The 27,210-nt window shown below is 42.3% G+C and overlaps 1 protein-coding gene across 1 annotated transcript in view; it reads right to left on the bottom strand.

Moving 5' to 3' along the window:
- Positions 1–13,486: 13,486 nt before the first annotated feature.
- LOC137301830 (protein FAM81A-like) overlaps positions 13,487–27,210 on the bottom strand; it is a 36,283-nt gene continuing 22,559 nt past the window's right edge. Inside the window, exons 4-9 of the mRNA XM_067971490.1 lie at positions 25,390–25,508; positions 24,136–24,265; positions 16,414–16,520; positions 15,541–15,676; positions 14,621–14,816; positions 13,487–13,888 (exon numbers count right to left, since the gene is read on the bottom strand). Of these exons, the coding sequence (XP_067827591.1) occupies positions 13,749–13,888; positions 14,621–14,816; positions 15,541–15,676; positions 16,414–16,520; positions 24,136–24,265; positions 25,390–25,508 (828 nt within the window). The 3' untranslated portion in view covers positions 13,487–13,748. The remainder of the gene's footprint in view (positions 13,889–14,620; positions 14,817–15,540; positions 15,677–16,413; positions 16,521–24,135; positions 24,266–25,389; positions 25,509–27,210) is intronic.

The following is a 27,210-nucleotide window of genomic DNA, read 5'->3' on the forward strand; positions in this document are numbered from 1 at the left end:
CCCATTTGGCTGTATTTCTCCCCTGATAACTGGCTGTCATATGACTCGGTCCCCCCATCCCCACTGATTTGAATTCCCCTTTCTCAGCACTCTTCCCCTTCTCTTGCCCCCTTCCTTCCCGTTGCCTTATCCTTCCCCTGCTTTCCTCTCCTGCCTCTCACCTCCCCTTCTCATATTTGTCACTGCCTCCTCCTCCTTCCCTCTAACCCTCCACCCCACTCTTCCATATTGGGATTCCATTTTCCCACATCCTCTAGCCCTGTTTGACCTGAAAAATTCAAATTGGTCTTGACTGCCAGTGTGCAACGCCACGGGAGATCAACTAGTATATAATTTAATTCTGGAAAAAATCCTCAAACTTCCCCATGAAGTTGGCTGTTAGTATGTTAAAAATGACACCTTGAGATACCTGCCCCCCCCCCCCCCCAAGGCCTTTTGCTGGGTTCTAGGGCTTGCATTGTCTAACATTTTGCCTGGCTGGAGTGAAGAGGCCCAGCTGAACAGGAAGCTCTTAGAATGCACTGCTGTTACTCTGCATATTACACAGTTGGACGACATCTCTTAGAACAGATGGGCTACAACTCCAAGAATCCTCCCTGGCCCTTGCTACGTTATTATGCCCCTTCCCCAATTCAGAATGGGACTATGTCTAGAGTCAAGACTACACAGTTTGGCTAATATGGGGTATGATTATCTGGTTGGAAATGTTTTGCATTCTTGTTATTAAAATTGCCATAACTGTGGAATATTTATGGATTCAAATTAGGACATGCATTTTTGATTGACACCTCAAGATACCTAAGCCTGGAAATGCTTTGTCATTGCTAGTAACCCAAATGGTACTTGTGTACTGTACAGCACACATTTTATTCAGCTTTGACACGTGACAAAATTACTTTTAAGCAAGAAGTTCTAGTACTGAATACACATGGTACCACTGCTTAGTTTGTTAATGCCAGCATAACTGCTTTTTAAATTTAGTACTCAATTTTGCAATAATCATCATGCATACAATACTATAATGACTGTTATAAATTTGCAGCAGATGCACACTGCTTTGTTTTAGCATGTCAGCGTACATATGGAACATGACCCCATGTCTGCAGAAGATGTCGCCAAAGGGAAATTCATGAAAATGCAGTCAATTAGCCAGGGTTCCAAGTGAATAATGCCAATGCTCCATTTTCTTTAAATGCCATTAGAAGAACAATGGAGGAAGTTAAAAGAACTTTTGTTTCAAAGAGTTATTAGAACTGGAATCCCTTACCACAAGTGGCCATTAAGCCAGAGACTGTAACATCTTTGAAAAGGAATTGGGTAAGTATAGTCGAAGGAAGAATATAAAATAATACAGGGGAATGGGATTACATGGCTCTAGTTGAAAAAGTAGCACCAGCACAGATACTATGGATCAATTAGACTCCATTATTCTGTAACTTCTATAATTTTAAAGTGGTAACACTGAAATTAGCTCACCAAAACATTTGGTCACTCTCTCTAGTCATCATTTACACTTCTATCTCAATTCTTTTGGTGTTAAGGGGTGTTTTCAGGGATTTGTGCTGTTGCTGACAATAAAATCCCAAAGATTCAAGAGAATGATGTTCTCGGCATCAGCATGAGAGTAAGAATTCAACTTTCTCCTATTCTGGCCATTTCAGCTGTTTCCAATTATTGTGCAAATAACCAAAAGTAATACAAAAATTTAAATCTCCTCCACAGGTAATGAAGTCCACAGAGCAGTGTTGCAGCCACATAAATATGTGCACCAGTGCTAATTCCTTGTAGCATCAGGTGATCTAAACCTCTCTTCAGTTTGAATTGCACGAGTTAACCTAACGTCAGCTGCAATTTAATGTCAGCTAAATAACATATCAACACAGTCAGTGACACAACTTTGCTGTCACTGTTCCCAATGTACTGTAAATCCTTGTTGTACTGGCTTTTGCTGTGATGGGTTTTACTGCTCAGCTATTAGTGTTTTCCCTTGAAGTACCTTAACCTAAAGTATATCACATGCTGTGATAATTGGGTTATTAATTTGATGTTAACCATTCAAATGTCACAGTTGAAGGCCTCAATAAACTTACAAAGGTTTACAGACAAAACAAGTCTGTACAATTTAGAATGAACATTAGCTGCTTGTGTTGTTAAATACACAATAGATAATATAATCACAAAATAGGCTTGGAATCTTGAATTGAGAACTGAATTATCCAAGTCTCTGTTGACCCTGTTTCCTTTCTGTTTTTCTTTTTTCTTTTCAGGGAACTTTGGGTTTTTGATAGGTTTGCCTTAACCAGTGTCTCTTATGCAATCTTTCACTGCCCAGTACTCAGTTCTTCCAGCTCCTTGGTTTTCTTGCTAACTTATCTTTTCTTTCTCCTTATTTTATTGATGACCATCATGCATGTTGAAACAGTGGCCAAGACATACTGTGGCAGCCCAGCCTCTTTAGATGTTATGTAAGGAGTCGCACAAAAGCTCCGAAAGCTTGTGATTTCAAATAAAGCTGTTGGACTATAACCTGGTGTTGTGCGACTCCTTATATTTGTCTACCCCAGTCCATCACCGGCATCTCCACATCTTTAGATATTAGAGAGAGTAGTGTATGTTTTGCACCCCCTTGAGTGGACAAAATCTCATAACTATGCTGAACCTTATCAAATAACTTTCAAATGTACAGTGTTTCTTCCTCTTTTAAACTGGTGGGTTATTTCAAAGAATCTTCACGTTGACTCCTCAACTTAAACTCAGCACTTTTTAAAAAATATCTTGGTAGAGAGTTACTGGCACCTGGATTTTGAATATCTGGCCATTCAAATTTTAAAAAAGAGACTGTCAGTCATACACAAACCCAAACCAACCACACAGGGTTGTTAAGTTTAAATTATTCCTGTATCCAGCCTGCAATCGATGAATAAACATTTTATAGGCTTGGTATAAGAATCTGAGCTGCAGATGGTTTGTAACATGTGACTGGATTTAAAGGATCAGCTCACAAACTAAAATTAGACAAAAATACTTCATTTTTCTTACACTGGTATTAGCAGATGAATGTGTTTATGACATTCCTCTGCCCATTATTATAATATAGGTGCTAACCTCTTTAAAATTAACAAGTTAATGCCTTGGCTGAAATAATGGACAGGTGAAGGTCATTAAATCTTCATCTGCTAATGTTGCCAAAAACATGAATAAGGCATGGCGTATATCAGATTTTAAAGTATTTAGCAAATACTGAAACAAGTTAGCACTGACACTTGACTTTTCAATTAATGCATGTCAAAAGCCTAGTTAATTAACTAGAGAGTTAAAGAGTTAAAATCAATTTCTGTTTTGGTAGAATGGTAACAAGCAGTCAATGGCTGTAATGTTGATCAGAAGGTTGTGTATTTGATTGCCATGGTTGCCTTTTTTCATGTTGTTTGTTTCAAATGGGATTGCTAGTAAAAAGTAACAATATGCCACTTTGTATAAGTGGGAGAAGCCGGACATTATTCAGTCTGTCAGCAAGTCCTTGCTGCTCCTGCCTGATAACGGAGAAGTAATCGATGGCAATCGTGAATGGAGAAATCCATAGAACAATCTGCCTGGCTTGGTGAAGATTGTTATATGTTTTAAAAAGGACATTTCAGAACAAACTTTGGATTCTATTGTGAACAATTCTTGCAAAATCATTAACATGTTAAGTGAACAAGATTCTTACAATCATGATTTAATACAGACGTATGTATTTGTGTGTAAAACGTTGTTTACTTTGCACTATTGCCATCTGCTCCATTTCAACAGAGACCATAGAAGCTTCCTCATTTCATTTGATATTCATCAAAGTGGATTTGATGACCTTCAGTTATGGTTATAGCCTTTCTACTGTGAGAAATCATTATGATTAATCAAAGTGCTCATTTCTTGTGTCCATTTTTCTCTGTACATTAAAGTACAATCTGGTTTGATTACCATATCACAAAAAATAATAAGTGGAAATGTTGTAATAGATAGAATGTAAATTTTAAGACTGTGTAAAATGCAGTATTTTAGAATGGTTTGTCAAATCAACCCTTTCCTGCCATTCATTGATCCCTTGTGTATTCTGAGAGGCCCAGAGCTAAGGACCAGGAAAAGTCGGAGTTAATCTCACCTGAAGAGGCTTTATATCACACAAACTAGTATCTCAGTAAAATTAATTAAAGACACCCTTGAAGGGGAGTAGTGAACCCGCCTCCATTCATTTATTTCAAGGGAAAGCTCTAATTACTTTTTAACCAAACTTATGATGGTAACTATGGTGATGGACAGTGGTCAACTTGCAAATCATTAGAATGGCTTCTCTTGCAAAGTTTGAGGGCTGAATTCTCTTCAGGTGGGTCCTTCTGTAGAAAAGCCAGCAATAATCTAATTTAGCTGGAATTTCTTTCTACAGCTGGAGAGTGAAGTTTGCCCCAGCACCCTGTGGACTAAAGCCTGTGACCTACCATTTGGAACTCTGGCCCGAAAAACGAGTGACTATAATCCCAAACCTTACGTAACTTGCATAAACTGGATGTGATAAGACTGTTATTTTGAAACAACAGAGTAGTAGTTTCACTATGTAAGATGTATTGTTGTATCAGAATAATGCCCAATCATATGTGAATAGAACGTGATGTTGAGTTCTATCTTGTGGCCTAGTAAGGATGTTTCTACTTTTGATACCTTATGTCACAGAAACAAAACCTATTTTGTTCTGATTTGGTTTGAGAATGTCAGCTGACACGGGAGTAAGTCTACAACAAATATTATATTAGTGTTTTTTGAACATTTTTCCTTGATATTCTGTGGGTTCAATGTTTCATACCACGCCTGCAGGTGAGTCTTCACTCCGAATGTTCCAGTGCTTTCACTTGCCTGAACATCTAGATATGTGTGTGTATATTAGTAGTGTGCCCAGGGATTGAACAGAGAACACTCTCACCTTACCTTGGCTCAACGGTAACACTCTTGCCTCTGAGTAAGAGTGTTTGGGGTTCATAGTCCCACTCCAGAGACTCGAGCATATAACCTAAGTTGACACTTCAGTGAGGTACTGAGCAAGTGCTGCACTGTCTTTTGGATGAGATGTTAAACCAAGGCCCTGTCTGCCCTCTTAGGCAGATGTAAAAGATCCCATGACACTATTCGAAGAAGAGCAGGGTAATTCTCCCCGGTGTCCTGGCCAATATTTATCATCCCTCGACCAACATCACTAGAACAGATCACCTGGTCATTAATTCATTGCTGTTTGTGGGACTGTGCTGTGTGTAATTTGGGTGCCGTGTTTCCCTACATTACAACGGTGACTCGACTTCTGGCTGTAAGATGCTTTGTGACGTCCTGAGGTTGTGAAAGGTGTTATATAAATGCAAGTTCTTTCTTTTACTGATTTTATAATTTAAAGAATAAGTGAATATTGGTGATGACACAAGATTTGCAGTAATTATTAAACTTAACCATCTCATTAAATAAAAAATAATAGTCATGAATAGTGCATTAAAACTGTGATCTCTCATGCCAGTTATTTCCCTTCTCTCACTGTCCAATGATACAATCTGACCTGAAGATCACTCTCTGAAAGCTTTGGACAGATTCCCCAATTCCAATCAGCCAGACTGAGAAACAATTTCCAGAAAATCACCGAGACCAAACCTAATAATGCCTGTTCAATTTTTAAAAATCAAACATGTATTTGAACAAACCCCACATGTGCTTGTAATTAATTGAAAGGCTTGGCTCTTCCCTTGGACACCTGAATGGGACTAATACCTGTAATATTTGTAGAAATAAACTTAGGTGTGTTTTTTCTATATGAGAAGCTGTTTTTTTAACCCATTGTGTACTGTGACAGGATTAAGGAAGGCGTAACCATGCTAAATCTATTATCTTAAGCAGCTGTATCAAAGCTAAGCCCGAGGATGCATATTGTTAAGATATTAATAAGTGTACAGGTTTTCCAGTGTTATATCTATGTAAATTAAAATTATATGTCTAGCATGCATTATGCCCATCACATTTCAGGTATCATATTGTCTATAAGCAAATTTCTGTCATATTTTCATCTGATTGGTTGGTAACAAATTACAATTCAATGAATAGGCATCATGCCAAAAACTTTGAATCAAAACCGAGAAGCTAGCAACAGCTACAAATAAAAGAAAGATTAAATATTCAAATCATTCTGAAAATTCTTTTGTTTGCCATTTTTATTTTCTCAGTAACAATTATTTAACATTGAAGGTAAGGTTTGTAACAGTGGTTATCCTTAAGGTCTAAGTATAAACAACAGCACATTCTGGAAGGACTGTATCATTATTTAAGTTTAGAGGGAGTTTATGAGTAAAAGTCCTAAATTCAAGTGTAAGTTTATTTTAATAACACTAAGTACTGTTACAGAGATATTGGATAAAAGAAAGGTCCAAATTAGTTTAATATTTTCTTAAGTTTTATTTTTGTTCTTTTTAAAAAAAAAATCCATGTTCAATGGTGATAAACAGTAAAGAGCTTATGTATGTAGAGATGTATTTATTTATTCATGTCAGATGTGAGGCATATATTTAACTGTATTGTATAAGGAAAATTCAATTTATTTTCCAGGAACCACTAAAAAACCGCATTATTCACTATTTCTGGGGGTCTCTTACAAATTTATTTCCAAATTCTTTTGGTGAAGGTGTGCACCCCACCATCCTCTCTTTCTCCTCTCCTCTTGCAACAGTGTAACCTCGGACTCACATGAGCAGTGTCACAGGTTATCCATCCTGCTTCAAAGTGTCACACTTGTTACAGTTGCAAAACAATCTCTTAAAAAAAGAAAAAGCCAGCCATTTTCTCCTGGCTTTTCTGACCTTGAAAGGAAGCTAATTTACCTCAGGAATATGCAGAATAAATAGGCCTTATGGCCTTAAAATGGTACAGTTCTGCTGTGGCTGCAAGATAATACTTTATGCACTACACAGTATAATACTTGTCCAACTTATTCATTTCCCTACATTACAATAGTGACTGAACCTCAAAAGTACTTCATTGGCTTTTGGACGTCCTGAGGTGGTGAAAAGCATGATTTAAATGCAAATTCTGTCTATCTTCAGAGCAACACCACTGGAGATCTGCTAATACTAAGTGAAATATCTGCTTCTGTTTGATTTTGTGTTCATTTAGGGTAAGATTAAACCTCCTGCTCTCCCAATAGCTCATCTGCTTAATGCAAAAAGCAGCTGATCCTAAAGAGCAGGAAGAACCTGTCAATGGTGAATTAAATGAACTCAGATGGGTTACGGGGGGAGGACTCTAACTGGTATCCACACCTGAGTTAGGAAGGGAAAAATCAGAGCCAGTTCTTATTCCTGCTCACTATCAAGGAATCTGTGCATAAATATAGGGCATCATTTTAGCATCCGTTATCGGGTGCGATCCTGGCGGGGGGGGGCTCCGAAAATTGGAGAATCCCGGAGTGGGTCGGGAGCCCGACTCCAACCCGCCCACTTCCGGGTTCCCCACTGACGCGCCGGCGTGCGCGCGCAGCCCCCGCTGGTGGGAATCCCGCAGGCAATTAAAGCCAGCGGGGTTCCACTTGAAGCCATTAACTGACCTGAATAAGGGATTATGTGAGGAGGGGTGGGATTTTATAGCAAACTGGGACCGTTTCCCGTACTGGGGGAAACACTCTCAGTTCAGATGGACCTGTTGCAGCCATCAGCCTGTGGCAGCTGCAAAGGTCCATTTGACAGGTGGTGGGGGGAGACCCTCACTCATTGCAGGAGGCCACTCTGTCACTTGGGACAAAGTTTGGCCTCCACCACCCTCCTCCTGACAATCAAAGTCACCAACTTGCACACTTACCCCGGGGTCCAGAGACATGTACCTACCTTGCGGACCCCCTCAGATGCACATCTTCCGGATGGGGGCCGCCGTAGCTGCAGTCATGACCTCCTCGGAGGGCGAACAGCATCACCAGCCTCGCCATCCACGCCGTCCACCTCTGACACGTGGAGCTCCACAACAGCGTGCTGTGACACAGCCACCTGTACAGCAGGAGGGAGGGCTACCACAGAGAGAGATGCGTTGCAGAGGGCACTACCCTCGCCACAGGGTCCACAGACCGAGGCTCAGCTTCCTGGACCTCTCTGAGCAGCAGTGCACACGGAGGCTCAGAGTCACTCGACATGTAGTCGTGGACATCTGCAGCCTCCTTCATGCCAAGCTGCTCCTGGCTGGCCCGAGCACCATCTTCCTACCTGTCGCTGTCAAAGTCACCACTGCCCTCAACAACTTCTCCTCCGCATCCTTCCAGGGTGCCACCAGGGACATCGCCGACGTCTCTCAGCCGTCTGCACAAAAGAGCCCTGCAAATACACCTACACCCACTCTGCAGTGACACAATGGGTGGCATCAGTTGTGGGGCTTCATAGTGATCCTCAGGAAAGGGCATTATTGCACAAACCAGACAAGATTCGCAAAGACATGGCAGTAGTGGTGCCAATATAATATGTAATGTGAGTTGGTCAGAAATTCAATATAAGTAACAACCATGACGAACCCTCAAACACCCTTGTGCATCCCCTTCATGCTCACGACTCGTTTGCCTTACGCTGCCTACTGCACATATCTGATGCATGCCCTGTGGCTGCAGCACAGGTAGTGGCAGGTTAAGTGAGGCTGACGGTGAAAGAGATGCACGAGAGGGTGAGTATGAGATAGAGCCATGAGATTGTATGAGGATTGGGTTGAGTGGTAGTGGCGGGATGAGTACTGGCGAGGTGAGTAAGTGCAGGTAAGATGAGGATGAGGTTTGAGTGGGTATGAGGGGTGATATGACAGAGTAGTGTTGGCAGTGCAGAAGGAGGTGTGGGGTGGGGGCGGTGATGTGGCAGATGGAGTGTAGGGGAATGAGTAAGTGTACTCACTTTGGCTGACCTACTGAGGTGGTGCAGGTGACCTCCTCTGCCACCTCGAGCCAGGCCTTCTTGGTGGCAGAGGCAGGCCGCTTCCTCCCGCCCGCCGGGGGGATGATCTCTGTCTTCCCCCTCCTCCTCACCCCATGTATTGATACCTGGAGTGAGGCATCATTAAACTGGGAGCAGCCTTCCCCCTGGGCTGCACCATGCTGTAATTATTTCTATTTGTTGCAGCATCTGTTAGTGGAGGACTGCCCCTTTAAATAGAGCTCCTCCAGCTGACAGATCTTACTGCGCATGCGCAGCCCGCCCGACGCGCAGATCAGCAGTGGGGAACCCGGAGGACCAGGTAAGTGGATCCAATTGGGCTATGATCGCGCGGGTGGCTGACTGATTTCACCGGGCGCGTTACCCACGCACCCGATAGCCCCCCCGCTGAGAACCCGCAGCCCTGGTAACATCGGGCCCATAGCCACTAACATATTAAATAAAGAATTTAGGAGAAATTTCTTTACAAAGAGAGTACTGAGAATGTGCAACTTGTTGCCACATGGAGTAATTGAAGGAGACAGTATTGGCACATTTAAGGGGAGGATTGATCATACATGACGGAGAAGGGAATAGAGGAAAGTGGGGCAGGGTGGGAAGAGGTAATTGGAGTGGGAGGAGGCTCGTGTGGAGTATAAACACCTCAAAAGGCCTGTTTTTGTACTGTAGATTCTATGTAATTCTATCTTCAATCAAGTCTCATAAAAGTGGAAACGGTGTTTCAAATGCAATAAACTTTTTAAAAATCTTCTTAACCATTACATGTGAAAACTGCTTCTTTAGCAAAATACTAAACTCTAAAAAGAGGCTCTGATACTTATAAATAGGAATTTGGAAATTGAATACTAATTGGCAGATGGTTCAGTAAGCTCCAAGATTCTAAAACTTACATTAATAATTACTGATTCAGAGCAACAAAATTTCATCTAAGAATAAATATAACAATGGAAAAAGTGGAACAAAAGTGTTTATTTAAAACTAATGCTTAAAAAGCTTACTGAAACTATAGGGGCGATTTTAACCCTACGAGCCTAGGGTAGACCGGGCGTGCGGGCAGTTAAAATCAGCCGGGAGACTTACCTGCTGGTGTCCGCGCCGTGCCTTCTATTTTAAACTGCTTTTCTAAGCAGACGGCAAGGATACCCGCCTGAAGCCAGCGGGGTTCGTCTTTAAATATGCAGATCAGGGTCCGTTTACCACCAGCATGCACCTCCCCACTGTCTCCGTGCCTAACCAACTCCCAGAACCCTAGAGCAAGCACTCCCAGCGCCAAGAAGTCCGGATGTGTTGATGATTTCCTCCTATAGGCACGTGCTGGCGGGATGTGCAGTGACTTTGTAAACTATGTATGTGTGAATGTACAACCAAATATAAAATTAACTCACAAAATATATATGTGTTAATTGTTCAATGGCTTGATGAAATATTTGAGTGTACACCTATATGCTTAATGGCATAAAATAAAATGTATTTTCTTCAGAATCCAGTAAAAAAGAAATGTATTGAAAAACTACAAAGGTATGAATTGAGAACTGCTTGCAGTTCTAATCGGAGTGGGTGTGTTCCCACCTTCCCTGTGGAACTATCTCTCCTCCATTCACTGCCTCCTCTTGCAGCAAGTCCAAGACCAGGAACTCAGAGCTGGGAAATTGCAAGAACAAGCTGCTAGTCCCAACAATCCACAACACACTACAATAAAGTAGCAGGTTACTATGCTGCTGCCTTCAATATTTTAATCAATTTTTAATAAGGTTTCTGCAAACACAAAGAGCACTTAAAATGCCACAAATGGATGCTCTCATTTTGCAGACTCTTTTCCTGAGGGCTACTGACAGGGTAACGTATTTTGTGAGTTTGTCTTAATATGGTCGTGGTAATGTTGCTAAAAACAACTGTCAACTAGACTGAGAGGCAGCAAATTTTAACAATGAGATTTAGCAGTCAGCCTCTAAAAACAAAAATGAAACCAAACACATGTAAGTAGCGTATTACAAATATATAAATGATGAATGAGTGAATCTGGGTGTGTACTAATGTATGACTCATTACATGCATTTTATAATAAAGGCAGTGCTTGTGTGATGTGTGGGGAAGGTTGAGAATGTGTGGGGATGATTGGGGATGTGTGGGGAAGGTTAGGGATGTGTGGGGATGGTTGGGAATGTGTGGGGATGGTTGGGAATGTGTGGGGAAGGGTGGGAATGTATGGGGAAGTTTGGGACTGTGTGGGGATGGTTGGGAATGTGTGGGGATGGTTAGAGATATGTGGGGATGGTTGGGGATGGTTGGGAATGTGCGGGGGTGGTTGGGAATGTGCGGGGAAGGTTGGGAATGTGCGGGGGTGGTTGGGAATGTGCGGGGAAGGTTGGGGATGTGCGGGGGTGGTTGGGAATGTGCGGGGGTGGTTGGGAATGTGCGGGGGTGGTTGGGAATGTGCGGGGAAGGTTGGGGATGTGCGGGGGTGGTTGGGAATGTGCGGGGGTGGTTGGGGATGTGCGGGGAAGGTTGGGGATGTGCGGGGAAGGTTGGGGATGTGCGGGGGTGGTTAGAGATATGTGGGGATGGTTGGGGAAGGTTGGGGATGTGCGGGGAAGGTTGGGGATGTGCGGGGATGGTTGGGACTGTGCGGGGGTGGTTGGGAATGTGCGGGGGTGGTTGGGGATGTGCGGGGAAGGTTGGGGATGTGCGGGGAAGGTTGGGGATGTGCGGGGAAGGTTGGGGATGTGCGGGGGTGGTTGGGAATGTGCGGGGAAGGTTGGGGATGTGCGGGGGTGGTTGGGAATGTGCGGGGGTGGTTGGGAATGTGCGGGGGTGGTTGGGGATGTGCGGGGGTGGTTGGGGATGTGCGGGGGTGGTTGGGAATGTGCGGGGGTGGTTGGGGATGTGCGGGGAAGGTTGGGGATGTGCGGGGAAGGTTGGGAATGTGCGGGGGTGGTTGGGGATGTGCGGGGGTGGTTGGGGATGTGCGGGGGTGGTTGGGGATGTGCGGGGGTGGTTGGGGATGTGCGGGGAAGGTTGGGGATGTGCGGGGAAGGTTGGGAATGTGCGGGGGTGGTTGGGGATGTGCGGGGAAGGTTGGGGATGTGCGGGGGTGGTTGGGGATGTGCGGGGAAGGTTGGGAATGTGCGGGGGTGGTTGGGGATGTGCGGGGGTGGTTGGGGATGTGCGGGGGTGGTTGGGGATGTGCGGGGGTGGTTGGGGATGTGCGGGGGTGGTTGGGGATGTGCGGGGGTGGTTGGGGATGTGCGGGGAAGGTTGGGGATGTGCGGGGAAGGTTGGGGATGTGCGGGGGTGGTTGGGGATGTGCGGGGAAGGTTGGGGATGTGCGGGGAAGGTTGGGGATGTGCGGGGATGGTTGGGGATGTGCGGGGAAGGTTGGGGATGAGTGCGGATGGTTGGGGATGTGCGGGGGTGGTTGGGAATGTGCGGGGAAGGTTGGGGATGTGCGGGGGTGGTTGGGAATGTGCGGGGAAGGTTGGGGATGTGCGGGGGTGGTTGGGAATGTGCGGGGAAGGTTGGGGATGAGTGCGGATGGTTGGGGATGTGTGGGGAAGGTTGAAGATGTGTGGGAATGATTGGGAATGTTTGGTGATCTATATAGTTTACTGTACTTGTACATAAAAATGAACTGTTTTTTCATTATTGTACAACCCATTACAATTGTACCCATTATTTTAAATTCTGATCATTTAAAATCTCTAAGACAAACTTAGCTCATAATATTAAAAATATTTAGGTTTATTGTAACACTTTCCAAAATAAATGGTGATCTAAGACGGATTTAGTGGATTTTCAAAGTCTAGACGGGCTCAGGACAAGGAATATTGCGAAGATGCCAGCTCTCAGTATTACCCATTATGTCATATAGCCAGCTGCCCTCAGCTGTCTCCAGCCACTGATTTGAAAATCCCCTAAATAGAGAATAAATATATTAAGTTCACTAACCTGTCTATTTCTTGTGCCAGTTTGTCTGAATATTAAGTTCCATAACTCACATTACAACAAAAATCTAAAATGTACTTCACGTTCACTGTTGAGGTATATAACAGATAGAAAGGCCACAACTAGTGTTTCAGTTCCATGCAGAAGGCCATAAAGTGTATAATACTGTACTGCTGGAATAAAATTTATAGTACTGCAGTAATAAGGTGTGTAGTACTGCTTTAAAAGACCCAAGCATTTCCAATTTCCAGTAACAGTTGAGAGAAGGGATAGAAACTGCTCTGGTCACAATGTTATCATGGATGGTGATCTTATTCCAATGTTCACCACACTTCCAAATTACAGATAGTGTGTTGGTAAATGTTGCTAACTTTGATTAAACTTATTTACTGTACAATTTTCACAGAATTCATCTTGTAGTTTTCAATAATTGAGGTTCTGGAGCTATGTAACATTGTAAACCCAGATTATGCACCTATAGAAGAAATGGGTGAACAGCCCTGTTCACACTGATTGTGTTACACTGGTTTAATTTTAAAAACTCAGTCATTTATACGCCCCATTATAGCATCTTATGTATCAGATAATTCACTCACTGTTACTTTATTTGGATAAACACTGAGTTTGATGTATAATAATCAAAACAGTACAATTCGCTGACTTCCTTGGTTAAACTTACACTCATGGATAATGGTGTTTAAACTGTTTTACTGAGGCCCCTTCTTAATAAACAAAGGCTATATGAAGTAGCTTCAAGCATCTTCTGATATAAAGGTGAATGTAGTTTTAGTTTATGATTATTGGGCAGTGTCTAAAGAATGTCGTACACCATGGACAGTGATTCTGTCATTAACCAGGGTCCAGGGGAATGGGATCCATCATTTGCTTTGCCTGAAGAATCTGCTTCTGCAACTGGTCTTTATCCAGCTTCATTTTTGCTTCAAGTATTTGTCTTAAGGATCCAATGCTTTCATAAATAGCTGAAAAGCCTTAATAACAAAACACAAAATCATCAGAAGTGTAAAGCTGAGGCACTGCATCAATTGTAGTGGATACAAACAAAATCTGAAAAAATTCTAAAATATACATTCGCTTTAATAGAGCCGATTGTAATAATCCATATGAACAGTAATATGATCCAATGACTAAAATGGGAATGCATCACAAATACAAAGTAGCCAAGTTTTCAATTTGAACAACACCATCCTATGGCCCAGAGGATAAAGGCACATCCTGTACTATCCAGGCACACAGACCGAGAGATCCCAAGTCTGATCCTTAGTGTGAGCTGAATTAGCTGATCTCAGTAGCATGGCAATCAACGCATCACAATTGACCTTTGCCCCCCCTGCCTAGGGAGTGGAAAAATCACCCAGGTTTCTCACTCCTAACAGCTATTCAGAGACCCTCTGCTGGAAAGCACCTGTGAGTGGCTATTAGGTGAGGCCAGGATTGGGCTCGGCTGCGATGCCTCACATGGTCAAGTAGCATTTCTACACCCTTTGTTTAGGTTCCCACAATGAAGAATTTGAGCAAAATACCAAAGGGCTGCTTATGCCTGAGGAAATGTAACCTGATAATTCAATAGTATAGGAGTGGAGAGGGGGGAAAGCTTTCAATTTTGAAACATGTCCTTATTCTTAATGCCAAGCTGGGACATAAGGAAACGTCCTTAAGGATGTCTAAATTATAGAACCATGTAAACACTGATATTTTCTCACCAACATTAGTTTTAGCTTTGATGTCCTCTATTTCGTTCCATATTTTCTTTTCTCTCTTAACGATGAGCACATTTAGTTTCTCCTCAATATGTTTTACGTTGTAAAACTCCAAGTTCATTTTCTGTATCACATTTATTTTGTCAAATTTCATGGACAGCTGGTTAAACCTCTCTTCCATTCTTGTTTCACTGCTTTCCTAACACAAACAAAAGAGCACACATCCATTACAGCTAGCAAACTGACAGTCAAGAGAATACTTCCACTATTAAGCCTTACTAGCTGGACAGGAAAGTACTGTACAATGGTAGCAACACGGCAGCACTGGCCTATACACATTAACCTTTAGGCTGCTAGGCAGATTAGATATGGTGAAGCCCCCTGATGTTTTTTCAAATGAATGACTTCTGGATCACTTTAAAATAAGATCATAATTTTGCTAAATCGTATATAATCTAATAATTCTTCACTGTAACATTATTATTGTTTACAAAGTACTTGAAAGCTTCTGGTGTATAGCGAACTAGCCACAATATTAACGCACACATAGAGACAGTGACTAATTACTGTTGACCTTTTATAACATCTATTATTAAACCTGATTGATCACTCACATATACAGTACTCCTCGTGAAATGTTCTGTTCATTAACATGCCAACCATTTTACTTTCTCCCCCAATATTTCCCACTTTCACTCCTTGCCAGCTTCTTCCCAACTCTCTCTAGATGAGAGCGTATTACAGTCTAAACCACAACTTTCTCCATTAATGCTCTCAATAGCACAGCGTCACCAGCTAGCATATCTAATATAACCCAGGCACCTGTGACAACTTTGCATTGTAACCATTACATTATACAGCTACTGTCTTTGAAACAGATTGATGCTGATTACCTTATTTTTGTTTTTTAATGTAATACTTACAGTTTTATCTTTAATGGCTAAGGAGAGCAGTTCTATTTGATATAACAATTCCTGCTCCTTTCTAGCGAGTTCCCGTTCCAATCGGGAACAATTGGACAAAACCTGGCCCTTCATGGCTTCGGTTATGCTCTTCATCCTAAAAGTTAATTTGCAACATCTTGTGGTTATTTAGGATGGAAGAGGAAACAAAAATAAAATCACAGATGTAGGTGGGTTTTATCTGTCAAGGCCTGAGATGTGACTTACTCATGGCCATTCTCACAAACCTACTGAAAAGGGACGTCTTGCTTGGAAAGTACAGCGGTTATGTTACTGGACTAATAATCCAGAGAATGTGAGTTCAAATATCACGATGGCAGTTTGAGAATTTGAATTCAGTTTATAAAATATGGAAATAAGAAGCTGATATCAGTAAAAGTGATCACAAAGCTGTCGGATTGTTGTAAAAACCCAACTGGTTCACTTATGCTGGTACAGGTACAATGCACCGAATAGCCTCCTTCTGTGCTGTATAATTCTATGATAAAGCAACACTGCGTACCTATTTTGTTCTAAACTCTGAACATTTTTTTCTTTCGTGAAATCTCTCCCAATCTCATGCCCACACAAGCAGAGCCAGCAAGGTCTGAAGTGAGATCCATAGACACAAGAAGTGCATCTCTAACCACAGGTGAGGGGGAGCAGGGGCAGACTGGCTCCCCTGAAAAGGCGCAGGACTCTTGGGGATTCCCATGGAAAAAGGGCGGGGGGACGCTCGGAAAATCTCCCGGTTTCCCATACGGCCAGTCCACTCCAGAGGGGGAAGGTGCCTGTAAATCGTCCCTGAGCTTTAATCGGGGTGCCACTGGATTAGAGTGTGAATTGTGCACTCACCTAACATCCAGCAGGTGGGGCTGTTCGCTGCTCTGTCCCTTAGTAAGCTTGATCTTTCCTTCTTGCTCTCTTATAGACTCCTCAATTCTCTTTAAGAGTTGTGAAATCTGTTGGAAGATTGGTGTAATGCAAAATAAACATAATGGGGGTAGAAATTGGTCCACGCCCATTTTCAGGCATCAAATCATAGAATCATAGAAGTTTACAACATGGAAACAGGCCCTTCGGCCCAACATGTCCATGTCACCCAGTTTATATCACTAAGCTAGTCCCAATTGCCTGCACTTGGCCCATATCCCTCTATACCCATCTTACCCATGTAACTGTCCAAATGCTTTTTAAAAGACAAAATTGTACCCGCCTCTACTACTGCCTCTGGCAGCTCGTTCCAGACACTCACCACCCTTTGAGTGAAAAAATTGCCCCTCTGGACCCTTTTGTATCTCTCCCCTCTCACCTTAAATCTATGCCCCCTCGTTATAGACTCCCCTACCTTTGGGAAAAGATTTTGACTATCTACCTTATCTATGCCCCTCATTATTTTATAGACTTCTATAAGATCACCCCTAAACCTCCTACTCTCCAGAGAAAAAAGTCTCAGTCTATCCAACCTCTCCCAGAAGTCAAACCATCAAGTCCCGGTAGCATCCTAGTAAATCTTTTCTGCACTCTTTCTAGTTTAATAATATCCTTTCTATAATAGGGTGACCAGAACTGCGCATACAGCCTGGACACATGGGCGCTATCAAGTTGGGAAATTGTTCCCCATGCCTCATTAACATTGAACATTAACATTCAAGGCCCTGATTAGGCTGCCGGTGCTACTGTTCACTGGCAGTTCGCCTAATCAGGGCCTTGAAAATGGCATGACCGTGATGCTACTTAAAGGCAGCCTGTTTAAAGGGAAGGTGCACTTTGGCTGTTGAACACTGGAGTCAGCAGTGGGCACTTCAGACTTGCCTGAAACAGCTGCTGTGAGGGCCCCCAGGTTCCCAGATACTGCACTGGGGTTCCTGGTGGAGGCGATCAACTCCGGAGGAGGGAGGTGCTGTTCCCGCTGGGGTTACCGAAGAGTTTCCAGACAAGTGGCCAGGCAGTAATGGCAAGAGGTGGCAGAGGAGGTCGATGCCAGAAGCATTGCACCCATGTTTGCAATGGGCAAGAAGTTTAAAGAACTCAGCAGGGTTGCTAAGGTAGGACTCCTAACTCAAAGCCTGCATTACTCTCTCCTTACCCCTGCACCACCTGTAGCCCCACTACTCACAAGCCTTCCCTCCCCGTTTGCCTTCACTCGCTTGCAATCACTGCACTACACTTCCTTCTGCTATTACTCACACACCCTGTATCTCCTACTCTATTGCAACCCTCACTTCCCCACAGTTCTGCCGCCATTCCCACTTCATCCACACTATTTGACCAAAACATGCACATCCTCAAAACATCTCATTAGGCTACCACTAACACACTCCCTTCTATTGTGCAGGACAAGCTGGCACATAATACATGGAAGCAGGCGGGCACAGCCTATATCCTGTCCCTGCTTGAGGAGGAGGTCCTGGACATTGTAGGCAGGGGATGTCAGGCCCATAGCCTCAAGTCCCACAGGGGTTTTGTGCATTTTACCCTCTTTTTCCCTTCCCACTCCAATATTGCCCTGCACATTCTGCATTACCAACTGCAGCTGCTTTCGGCAGCCATTCATCTTGTTCTCTGCTTACCCGTGACACTAACTGTCCCTCTCTCCCCAGTTTAGGATCAGGAGCTGTACAGAGCCCTGGGTGAGCAGAGGAAGAGGGCAGCATTATGAAAGAAGAGGGCAGCATTATGAAAGAAGCATCATTTGACCTCATCCTTGCAGACACCGGCATAGATACCAGCACCCCGCATAGTTCAGAGGGTAGGTTAGATGGGTCTGTACCGAGATAAACCCAGCGCTGGAGCAAGGGCAGGCGGATCGAACAGCGCAGAAAGCAACTGGCCCGAGGTAGAGCTCGCAACCGAGCCCTGCTGCAAACTTCAACAGCCCAGACTATAGAAGAAGAATGAAAGCATTATGAGCTTCTATGTCCCGGGTCAGGGAGGGGAAAATCAGCCACAGTTCCTGCTTCTGATTGCCACCCTGCAGCGCAGGAAATGTTCATTTGAGGACAGTATTGGGTTTGGCTGCGGTGTAATTCATTGTTGCATAGCTTTCTGACACTCACTGTTGAGATTCACACATGAATAATAGCCCTTAGACAAGATACCAGAGAACAGCCTGTGGCACAATACCTCAGCAAGGATTCAAAGTAATCAAGAGCGGGAGAAAAGTGGAGGAGAAAATTGATGAGGAAAAAAAAATCACCAGTGAGCTAATTCCTCTCTATAACATCGAATGATTATGGGTAATTCAATTGAATAAGCCTCCCCATTAATGCAGATATTTTAAGCAGCTGTCAATATTGTAATAAATTGATTTGCAATCTCTCCTTTCACTGGTTATTACTCTATAGCATTGACATGGCACCATGCAGATACTGGGATAGAATTTTCACTGGAGTTTCCACCAATTCCACAGGAGTCAGTTGTGGCTCAGTGGGTAGCATTCTTGCCTCTGAGTCAGAAGGTTGTGGGTTCAAGAGACTCCAGAGACTTAAGCACGTAATTCAGGCTGACACTCCAGTGCAGTACCGAGGGAGTGCTGCACTGTTGGAGGTGTTGTCTTTCCGCTGAGATGTTAAACCAAGGCTCCACCAGCCCTTTCAGGTGGACATAAAAGATCCCATGGCACTAGTTCGAAGAAGAGCAGGGGAGTTCTCCCTGGTGTCATGGCCAATATTTATACTAAACAAGATTATCTGGTCACTATCACATTGCTGTTGTGGGAGCTTGCTGTGCACAAATTGGCTGCCGCGTTTACTCTATTACAACAGTGACAGTACTTCATTGGCTGTAATGGGATGTGAAAGGCACTATACGAATGTAAGTCTTTCTTTTCCTCCTGCTGAAGTTACGATGGAAGATCGGGAGAACCCCTGTGGGAATCACTGGCGATGGTGTTGGCTCCTGATCCTTGTTTCTCGTCACCATCAGTAGTAGAGCAGTGCCACTATTAAAGTAATGCTTTTTATTCCCCGGCATCACACAGATTTCTACAATTTGCACAAACTTGTGCTTTGGAATAAGAATCCAACCTGAAGACGTCCTCTGTGCTCATTAAAAAAATAGCAATAATAATCCATTGGAAACTTTCATGAACTGTAATGTAATCATTTCCTTGTGTTAAATATTTACACAGAGTGGTTGAACAATGCACCATTCTCAGAAATTGTAAATCTATATGAACATATTCAAAACAGCGCTGTCTATAAAGTTAAATGGTGCTAAAGTTCTCGAAGGGTTAGTTAGCACTAGTTAGCAGAGTTAGCACTATGGCACTGAGTACAAGAGACTGGGGAGACTTCAGCGCTTAAAAGTGAAAGAGAAATCCAGTTTCAGGTAGACTTGTGAGTTTGACTGGGCATAGTCTCACTATGATTCACATACTATTAGAGACAGGTAATTCTGAAAGAGAAAATTAAGAAAAAGTATTGTTCTCAATGTGAGATAATGGCGATGATCTCTTGATTCTGTTTAAAGATTTTGTGAACCATGAAGTATTTATGTTTCATAGCACATTTTCAGAACCATTACTGTAGATTTTTATTAACGGCTGGAGGAAGGGTCATAATTCTGTTCCTTAGGAAAAGTGGGTTAAAACATTGATTTTAAAAGTAATTCTTTTGGGGATGCATCACAACCCCCATATATTCCAAAAAAGTTTACACCTATGTTTAAGAACTAATCAAAGTTATAATCTAAATGTTGTTTAAAACATAAATGGGGCAGATTTCACTCTCATTGCACTTGGCATAAAGCAACGTCTATGTGCAATTCATAGACGAAAATCGGGAAAGAACTTCCATTTATATAGCACACTTCACATCCTCAGCTGATGAATTATTTTGAACTGTAGTCACTGTTGCAATGTAATGAATTTCATATTGAAAGTCATGCCTAATAATGGGGCATTAACTGAATTTTTCTAATATAAAATAAAACAGCAATGCATAACTAGGACAAGAGGATTAGTTACATAGTCAACATTACCTGTAAAAGGTGAGGAACCAGTTAGTCCCATGCGATACCACTGATGATAAATAGCATTAATGGCACGAAACAGCCATTTATCAAGTGAATGAAATACTGTTTTAATATGAGATCCTATTTGGAAAAGCAATTGAAAAATGGAATCTTTATGGCTAACAGCTACCAAATTGGCACAGTGCAAGAGGGAGGGAACCTGGCTTTTAATTAGCAATATAGTGGCACTTTCACTGAGATTGCTATTGAGGTGCAAAAAAGGCAAAGAGACATTAGTCGTGAAATTCCTGGAGCTGGGAAGGGTGGTTTTGTGGCAGACTGCCAGCGTTGAGGTGGAAGCCTGGTGGATTTGGGCTCTGCCCCATTACAGTCCTGTCGTAAATCCTGGCGCATGATATGAGCCCCAAAATTGGGCTGGTGCAATACAGTGGAATGTAAATGAGGAAAATACCTCAGAAATTCAAAGGCTGGGTTTCTGAAATGTAATCGATCGCAGAGTTCAGGTGAGCACCCACTAAGATATTTAAAACAGCCTGACTCTGGGGTTTCCGATGGGGTCAGGGTTGTCAATTGTGAGTGGGTGTAAGTTGCGCTGCCCTCCCAGCTCTGCGCCCCTTAAGGCCTTCCCAAGAATTTCAGAACCAATGTCTATATGAATATGTGTTATGTCATCCCAAAAAATAGAGAATCTTGTTTTATCAATGCTAGTGCTATCAGCTGCCAACACACAAGTCTCGTTCAGCCAATGGTAATCCCAAAGATTTGCTAAGGTCAGTTCCAGGGGAGTCCTATTTTATACTGGATCTTCCCAGTGCCCAGCCTTAGTAAATCTGGCATGTTTGCTCTGGGAGCGCAGCCAGCTGTGTCAGACCTACGACACTGAAACCTAACATAAAGCAGCTAAGCAACATGCAAATAAAAAACTGCAGATGCTGGAAATCTGAATGAAAAGCAGAAAATGCTGAAAATACTCAGCAGGTCAGCAAGCATCTGTGGAGAGAACAGACTAGTCAAAGTTTCAGGGGTGAACCCTTTGTCAGTGCAGGGTGCACACCTGAAATGTTAACTTATCTGTTCTCTCCACGGATGCTGACTGACCTGCCAAGTGTTTCCAGCATTATCTGTTCTTGGTTTAAAATCAGCTAATGCCACTTTTTAAGAACAGGTTTACTAGTGTTCAGTAATCTACTTTTTTGGGGAGGGATAGGCTTTAATGTGCTGTTAAGTTCCAGTATTTATATCATTTGAATATTATCTGGTCTGTATTTGGATTATTAGTTGAAGAATTCTGCATGTCAGCAGAACAAATAATATAACCATAAAAAGACCAACAAAAAAAAACTGCAAATTCTGTAAATCAGCAAATCAGAAATACTCAGCAGGTCAGGGAACATCTGTGGAGAGAACATAAAAGTTAATATTTCAGACATACCCTTTGTCAGAACTGGAAAACTGAAAGACGAACAAACACTTTAATTGAATCGGAATAATTGAATTGAATTGAGAGGAGAGAAAACCTAAAATAGGAAATATTGGTGGGATGGCCTATAACCTGCTTAAAAGAGTGTTTGATGACAGATGATCTCCATATCAGGCAATGGAAAGAGGCATTAAAGAAATTAAATACATAAACAAACAGTTCTGGTAACACTCAGCAGGTCAGGCAGCATCTGTGGAATGAACAGATAGTTAACTCTTTAGGTGTGTGGCTCCTTCGTCAGAACTGATGAAGAGTCAGGACACCCAAAAGGTTAAATTATCTGTTCTCTCCATTGTTTCTGCCTGACCTGCTGAATGTTTCCAGCATTTTCTGTTTTTGTTTCAGATTTTCAGCATCTGCAGTATTTTTCTTTTTATTCAAAGAAATGAAAGACATCACAGAAACCAGGAATGTGTGAATAGCCGATGCAGTGGGAGAAAACCAAGGAAGAGATAAGATGATGGGTTCGATCTACTCTGAACTTAAAACAAGAGAAGCAGGCAAAATAAAGTAACCAATTTGTCTAGTGTCTTTAAAATATAATACCTGACCTTAACTAAGTTACATTTACCATTTAGCAATTTCAAGATTTATCTTGGAGCTTGTTCGGCTAAGTTTTGACTTTAAAGTTGGATATGCAAAATCATTTCCATTCGCTAATGTTGAACACACCGCTTTAGATTAAACCTTTCTTGAAGTTTCATTTATTTTGTACTGTAGTTTTGAAATTTGGTTTGTAAAGTCGAAGGCTGAATTTCTGCACATGCTATGAAAGCATTTAATTTATTTATCTTTACTAAATGAGACAAACACCAGCTGGTCTGTTTTTTGTTGACTGCATTATTGTGAATATCCACAGTGTTGCATGAATTCCACAGGAGCAATTGTCCCGTCATCACCAAGAAAGGGAGTGTAAAGGTAGAAGGCGGTGCCAATGATAAATATTTCAAAGGGTGTGTCTTTGGGAGGCCTGCTGTGCAGGTTGAGCAAAGGTTGCCTCCTTGGATGTATGAACTGTCAACATTATGTGGGTCTTAGGAGTGACATTTAATAATCAGTAAGATGGCATTGATTGCAAATTTAATTAAATACATGGAGTAATGTTTGCTATTAAGGCTGGTTTTACATTACAACTGTAGTGTTGGTGCAAAGCAGTTTTACTTTGCACTGGTGTTAAGTAGTTATACTGTAAGCCCTAAGTCAGGGCCTAAGCCAATTCTGGAGTGAAGCAAAGTGAGACTCTCAGGAATAAGGAATCTCAGTCCATTTCACTCCAGGATCCGGTCAGGCCTTGACTCCAGGTTTCGGGATAAAAATTCGTCGGTGTCCAGTTTCAGGTGCAAAGCCGGCGATACAGTTGCAATGCGGCCCGAACCGGAAGGCCCAAGACCAGCCCGATATTGGGCCTCGGGCCTAATTACTATAAATTGGGCGAGCTGCCGGTGTCTGTCGCGCCTCCACAGGCAGTTCACCCAATTGAGGAAATGAATATTGGGCAGCTTGCCTTGTTCGTCCATTTTACGCCCACCCACAGTGAGGTCTAATTTCTACCCCGTGCACTACAACATTGGTGCAAAGTGAAAGTGCTTCATACCAACTCTACAGTTGGTGGAAGTGCAGCCTACAAGTAACGTACATCAAAATAAATCACCTTTTTTTAAACCAGAATGAGTAATTGTCCCTCTGATAATGATGCTTGGCAGATCAGGTGCTATATACATCAGGTCAGAATTTGTTGGAAATGAGGATACAGCCAACAGATTTCACATACAGTATGCTTGTTCAGGTCAGTGACTACTTAAGGCATTCATTGAAAGATGTTACATCTTCTACCATTTGTATAAGTTTTTAGAAAAAGGTCTCATAAAACCCAATACAACAAGAAATGTAAGGGAATATTCCTGTAAGAGATAAATTAAGTTAACAGAAAATATTTGGATTATTAAATTTTAGCCATACAGTTTCCATTTTCAATTGTTTTTCCAAATAGGAGCCTGCCTTCTATTATTTTATACATTTAGGTAAATACATGATTACTGAGAAACCCTGGCCCTAATGGTGCTTTCTTTTTATTTAGTGTGTGTTGTACATTAAATGTTATGCACTATATTTTGTTTAACCTGCCCTTCAACATCCTTTATTTTTGCTTCCAAGGTCACTTTTGCTCTTTGTTGCTCTTCGCTGAGGTTCTGAATTCCTTTGTATATTGTCATCAGGTCAGCTGACAGTCTGGCAATGCTTGCATCACACCTATGGGAGGAAGCAGGGATAGAATCGTAAGAGATCCCTCATCATCTGTTAAACGTTTGAAACAAGTATTTACAGGGAAACGGCTAATACCACTGTCAGGATATTTTTCCAAGTATGGGATGGTGGCAGTATAGCGCGTACTTAGAAAATTTAGGCTTAGGTCAGCACGCTGTGCTTTAATCTCTGAGATCTGGGTTTAAATCCAGCCCAGAAAGGCAGGATGAAATTTTCAACTCTATGATGGCTAGTAGGGCTCATAGTAAGTGGAACAAGTTTGAACTAGATCAATACTGTTATATCAATCATTTAATTCTGATACAGCATTGTAATAATAAACCCAGCTCTTTAGTTGTTAATCATTCCACAGTATTATTAAATCAGTAATTTAAAATGTTATCTTAGTAAAATAATAGCGTACTAGGTTGGCACTCCAATGTGGACTGTGTGTTTATGCCTAGTTTACTATATTGTGAGTTCCTGATCTCGGCTATACCAGCCAAGCTGATGTCAGACACCTTTGTATGAGGGAGAGCCAAAGGCCCAAGCAGCCTGACCACTCTCCTACACTTATTAGCATGTGTCACAAGCCAGGGGGCAGTTTACCTGCTTAACCATTCGCTCCCACATGGAGTCAGTGACACTTAGTTGGAAGGGGATAATCACCTACCCTTCACAGAGGGCAGGATCAGAGAGAGCCCGCTGACTCAGAGCATTGGTGAGGGTCTAGGAGTGGGTTAACCACCTGCTCTCCCAGCTGCAGATGAGAAACTAAAACGGATTAAAAAATGAGAGGGAAATACTCAAAACTATCCTGTTGCTCTGTATATTTCTCAGACTCGGTCTTCAGAATGTTTTGAAATTAATTATTCAGCCATGAAAATAAGAGGCGAAGATTTTTAAAGTAAAAATAATTTCCGGGCAAAATGAGTTGAGTTCCGAGCATCAGTTATAAATAGTTTGTTACATTTGAAAACCAAAAAGAATGTAAAACATTACATTTACGCCCAGCAAATTCCCCTTCACAAAAAATAGTACTACTGGATTCAGTGCACAATATATCAGTGCACGCTCTGCTTGAAGCAGGGAGGTGCTGTAAGTCAGTGAACCTGTTTTTCCAGTCTTACCTTGCCACCCTGCCCCGAAGGTCCCCAATGCCATTAAGATGACGCATTTCAAGACTCTTCACAACAGAATTGGTTCCATGGCTTGCATTATCTTGTGTCCGAATTTGTTCTTGCAGAACCTAATGTAGATCCAAAAAACTTCTTTTGGACGAAGAATGAAAGTATACAATATACGTGTGGGTATATCCTAAGAAATACTACCTCAAGCATGTATGGTTTGTGAATTTCAAAGTGAACAGCTGTCCAGATGTGTCAGATTGGCTCAGTGGGTAGCACTTTCACCTCTGAGTCATAAGGTTGTGGGTTCAAACCCAACTCCAGGACTTAAGAACATAATTTAGGTAATCACCTGCCTGTGTTAATGTAGTATTGTGGGATTACTGCATTGATGGAAGTGCTGCATTTCAGCTGAGGTGTTAAACCAAGGCCTGCTCAGGTGTAAGTAAAAGGTTCCAAGACACAGGGGGTGAGATTGGTCTTTGACTATAGCACAAAAGTGAATCAGCAGCCCATTTTACACCACGCCCAATTTTCAATGGAATAGACAATCGGGCATGGTGTAAGACAGGATGCCAATTTGCTATCACCCATTTTGCACCACCATCGAAGGCAATTTCACCCCCACTTTTGAAGAAGAGCATCTCCTGGTGTCCTGGCCAACATTCATCCAAAAACAAACATTACCAAAACAGACTAACTGGTATTTCATCTTATTACTTTTTATGGAGCCCCATCATGTGCAATTTGTGCGTCATGTCTGCCTACAAAACAGTGAATTCAACTAAAAAGTAATTCACTGGCTGTGAAGCACTTTGGAATGATCTGAGGACATGAAAGGCACTATATAAATTAAGGTACTTTATTTCCATCAATAGTCTTTTTTTTATTAATTTAAAGGGACTACAGAATGGGTTTCCCACTTGTATGAGTGCGAGCTGACCATAATGGACTAGAAGTGGAGGGATGGAAATCATGCACACCATAATTTATACCCATAATTTATATTGTGCACCTTTCTGGTCAGGCAGGATTTGGTGCAGACAGGTCTCACTGAAAATGTGAGGCAGCTTCATTATAATATTACAATAGACTGGAAATGAAATCACATAGGAGCGTATATCATTTTCCAGATTGGACTCAGGGAATGCGCTCAGTATTAATTTTGCCCCTATAAAATCAGCGTCTAGTATTGCTAGTTTATGTGTTGGAAGTGTTTAAAGGGACACACTGCAGGTAGCTTTTAATGTTTTTTAGCCTGTATTTCAAGTGAATCTGTGGAGGCTTTTTTATGGGCATTGCTTTGGCCTCTCAGTACCTTAGAAGTTTTTGTGCCAAGTATTTTTGGCAGTGCAATTTTTAATTATTTGTATAATATTTGCAGCCATGAGATTCTCTCTGAGAATCCCTCTATTTTTGGAGGAAGAAAAGGAGGAGCAATAAAAGCAGGTGAGGTTTCACTGGACCAGGACTTTGCACACCCATTACCCTCTGACCCCACTCCCCCACAGAGGCAAAGGAACTTTGCTTAGAAGGAACTGTGCCAAGGTTAAGATTCACCAGGGAGTCAGTGATGAGAGTTGTGTCACATGCTAGAATCTGATCTTGAGCCAAACTCCACCATGATCATAGCACTGACAGTGGCTGTCAAGGTCACTTTTGCTTTAAACCTTTATGCCTCAGGCTCATTCCAGGCTGTACTTTCATTAACTGCAAGTGATATCTATGTGTGGCTTATCTGTGGCCATTAGCACAGGATCATGCAGGTAAATGCTTGTTTCCCAAGCAGCAGTCACGCTATCTTTATTTTAAAGTAATCCACCA

This window comes from Heptranchias perlo, chromosome 34 (assembly GCF_035084215.1).
Source record: "Heptranchias perlo isolate sHepPer1 chromosome 34, sHepPer1.hap1, whole genome shotgun sequence".
In the NCBI taxonomy this organism is placed as follows: domain Eukaryota; kingdom Metazoa; phylum Chordata; class Chondrichthyes; order Hexanchiformes; family Hexanchidae; genus Heptranchias; species Heptranchias perlo.